The sequence below is a fragment of the Epinephelus moara genome, unplaced genomic scaffold (genome assembly GCF_006386435.1).
Source record: "Epinephelus moara isolate mb unplaced genomic scaffold, YSFRI_EMoa_1.0 scaffold2546, whole genome shotgun sequence".
NCBI lineage: Eukaryota > Metazoa > Chordata > Actinopteri > Perciformes > Serranidae > Epinephelus > Epinephelus moara.
The window spans coordinates 1-2,924 of record NW_026080146.1 but is presented as its reverse complement, the minus strand read 5'-3'; the positions used below and the strand labels follow the sequence as shown (position 1 = coordinate 2,924).

The following is a 2,924-nucleotide window of genomic DNA, read 5'->3' as shown; positions in this document are numbered from 1 at the left end:
GTGCAGGTGTCTAGTTTTCTCTCAGTCCACTTTAAGTTGATAATAGGATTTTTGCACAGTGAAACCAAAATAAATCTACCTCCCGCAGCTTAAATGTAAAGAATGACAGCTTAGTGCAGTGTACATTTACCTCTCTGGCCTGAAAAGCTCAGGTGAGCTCCAAAAGCGTGGGTCCATGTGTAACATGTGCACAGGAATCCCAACCATGGTTCCTTCAGGGATGGTGAGGCCGTGTACCTGGACAGTTTTCTTGCACATCCTCTCAAGCCGAGGTGCAGTGGGAAGCAAACGCTGTGACTCACAAAGAACCTGGTCCAGGAACTCAAGACCGACCACGTCGTCGTATGAAATGGGAGCCTGAAAGCAAAAAGTAAAGGAGGAATCAAACAGAAAGATGAGGATTGAAACAATACATGATTCTCTTTTTCCCCCAACAGAACAACAGAATAGTTACTGTACATCTTTCGGTATGTTGGCATCGATTTCTTCATGCAGCGTCTGCAATGCTTCAGGGTGGGTGGCCAGATTGTAAAGGATGTAAGTGAGAGTGGTGCTGGTGGTCTCATAGCCACCAAAGATGAAAATGAAAGCCTGGGAAAGGATCTCGTGCTCAGTCAAACCTGCAACAAATTCAGAAAGCTCAGCTAGAAAACCACTTTCACAAGTTGAGACAGTTTGACATTTATCCTCACACAAAACATACGGTGCATTTACTCTTAACGAAGAAGTATGTAGGATTTAGAGGTGCAAACATACCTTTGCTTGGCTGGTCGTGTTCGCTCTTTATGTCTGTTTCTGGTATCTCGTTCTGAACCATCACCTGCAGGAAGTCAGCTCGCACCTAGATCAACACAGAGAACATTCAATACGGACTCACACATTAGAGAGCTATCCCTTAAATTCTCTGCAAAGTTTTTTTCCACTTAAAACAGATGAGATGCTCACAGATTCATCTTCACGATGCTCATCTTTAAATCTTTTGATGATGTTGTAGAAGTAATCCACACTGGGTGTGGATATGATGTCAATCTTCAGGAGGTTCAACAGACGGGAACCAAAGGGAAATACCACTGAAAGGAGACCAAGATGTTGCTCACCAAAACTGCTATACCCCTGATCCCAAAGTACTGATATGATTAAATGAAATCTGCCTGTAACAGAAGTAAAAGGCATACATACTTAATAAGAAAAAGATCCAAAATCTGAAGTTCATAACCTTCTTGATATGAACAACAATGGGGTCATCTGGATCGTTTATGGCATTTGCCTCGACACTGAAAGATGCGCTGGTCACAACATCTAAACTATAAGGTGCCACGAATCTGCGGCAGAGACAGAAAAAAGGTGGTTATCTGTTTGGAACTAACATGGATTCAGAGCTACCATGTTCATTCGATAAGCAGATTAACAACATACTGTTTGACATCGACAGGTTCATCCAAATTTGTCCGTCCAAGTTTTTCAGCGAGTCGGTCTGCGTAGCGAGCGACAATGGGGAAAACCTTCCAAAAAGAAGACTTGTTTAATGTTGATAATGTGCTATTCATATTTATTTCTATCACGGATGCCAACTTTTCTCAGACTGTAGACACGTACCGTAAAACTTCAATTAAAAGCAGAGTCCAAATTAAACGCCCAGCCCCTTTTACTAGCCTGGAGTGGCTACACATTTAGACAAATAAAGGCCTGTCTCAATTAGAGGCCTGGTCTGGTTACAGAGCAGTTCATTTTTTATAGAAGTGCTGTGGATATATAAAACTGGGCTGTTGGCTACCCACTAGATCACACATACAAATATAAATGTTAAAAGTTTTTCTTAATATGGCACACAATAGGTGCGGTTACATGATGGCTTCTCATTCAGAATGAAATAAATCTGAATGAAATCATGTGGAATTAAAGTCTTTCCAGGTAGTTTACATGAGAAATATTCATTCCGAATGAGGGTTTACACGGGAGATCAGTTTAATCGGCTTTATTTGGGTCTGCGCAAGGTTTGGGGCAGGGAAGGTTTCTGATTGGATAGGGGGCGGAGCGGATGTTACATGTACCGGAAGAAAACACTGTAGTCCTCACTCCGGATAACAAGATGCTTGATGATAGGGCTGACCCAAAAAATTCAAAGCTTCGAAGCTTCGTTCGATGACACGGGATTCGATTGTGGAAAAAAAATTCGAAGCTTCAGCGCTTTTTTTTCCCGTTTTTTTGGGGGAGGCCTTAAACGCAACACTAACCCCCACCAGTCCGATACTGACAACGAGCGCACTCAGAGCTGGCAGACATGTCCAAGAGGTCATCAGATGTGTGGTTGCACTTTAAAATATGCCCCGACAACCCCCAGAAAGCAGAGTGCCAGATTTGCCAAAAGCAGTAGCCTATATATCATGTAATTAAAAAAGAAAAAATCTCTGACAAGGAAACAGAAAGCCCGACGCACAATGGAGACCTGCTATTATCCTGCTTGAACACAGACGACTAAATTCTTTCAACAATGTGACTCAAAATAATAATAAAATAGATTTTATTGAGTTCCACTGGTCCGCTCTGAGTCTGGTGTCAGAGACATTTCTGATGCTCTGAGTTGCGCATCTGTTTGATTGTGCTGCAGTGTGCGCCGAGGGTTTTAATTTAGTGTTCAGTCAAAAGTTAAACACTACTTATCACCGACCATTAGTGTTTTTTCGTTTGTGAATATTTTTATCTTAATTCTAGTGTTGGAAGAAACTACGTTTTCGCCATAATTTTTGTTTTTTACACTTTTAGTAACGAGTGGATCTTCAAGTGTTTATATATATTAATTTCGACCGGATAATGTGATGTGTGTGCTGTGGAGCGTTGTTCCTGTGGGCTCCAGCAACACTAAACCCCTGAGCTTGCCTGAGAAGGACGAAATGCACAAACCTGCTATTTTTAAATATCCCATG

The 2,924-nt window shown here is 41.8% G+C and overlaps 1 protein-coding gene across 1 annotated transcript; it reads right to left on the bottom strand.

The window, feature by feature from the left end:
* Nucleotides 1-126: 126 nt before the first annotated feature.
* On the bottom strand, nucleotides 127-2,523 carry LOC126387164 (cytochrome P450 3A27-like). The gene is made up of 6 exons (XM_050039717.1): nucleotides 1,417-2,523; nucleotides 1,180-1,322; nucleotides 946-1,070; nucleotides 757-841; nucleotides 460-620; nucleotides 127-357 (listed from the first exon to the last, which is right to left on the bottom strand). The coding sequence occupies exons 1-6, from the start codon at nucleotides 1,545-1,547 to the stop codon at nucleotides 127-129; spliced, it is 876 nt and encodes a 291-aa protein (XP_049895674.1). The 5' UTR covers nucleotides 1,548-2,523.
* Between the last annotated feature and the right edge of the window lie 401 nt (nucleotides 2,524-2,924).

Bases quoted from the DNA above. Each gene is read 5' to 3' on its own strand.
- LOC126387164 (XM_050039717.1), bottom strand. From the start codon at position 1,547: ATGAATAGCACATTATCAACATTAAACAAGTCTTCTTTTTGGAAGGTT. The intron at 1,071-1,179 runs GTATGTATGCCT...GTCTCCTTTCAG, and splicing joins TTGGATCTTTTTCTTATTAA to TGGTATTTCCCTTTGGTTCC. The intron at 358-459 runs GTACAGTAACTA...TTTTGCTTTCAG, and splicing joins ATGCCAACATACCGAAAGAT to GCTCCCATTTCATACGACGA.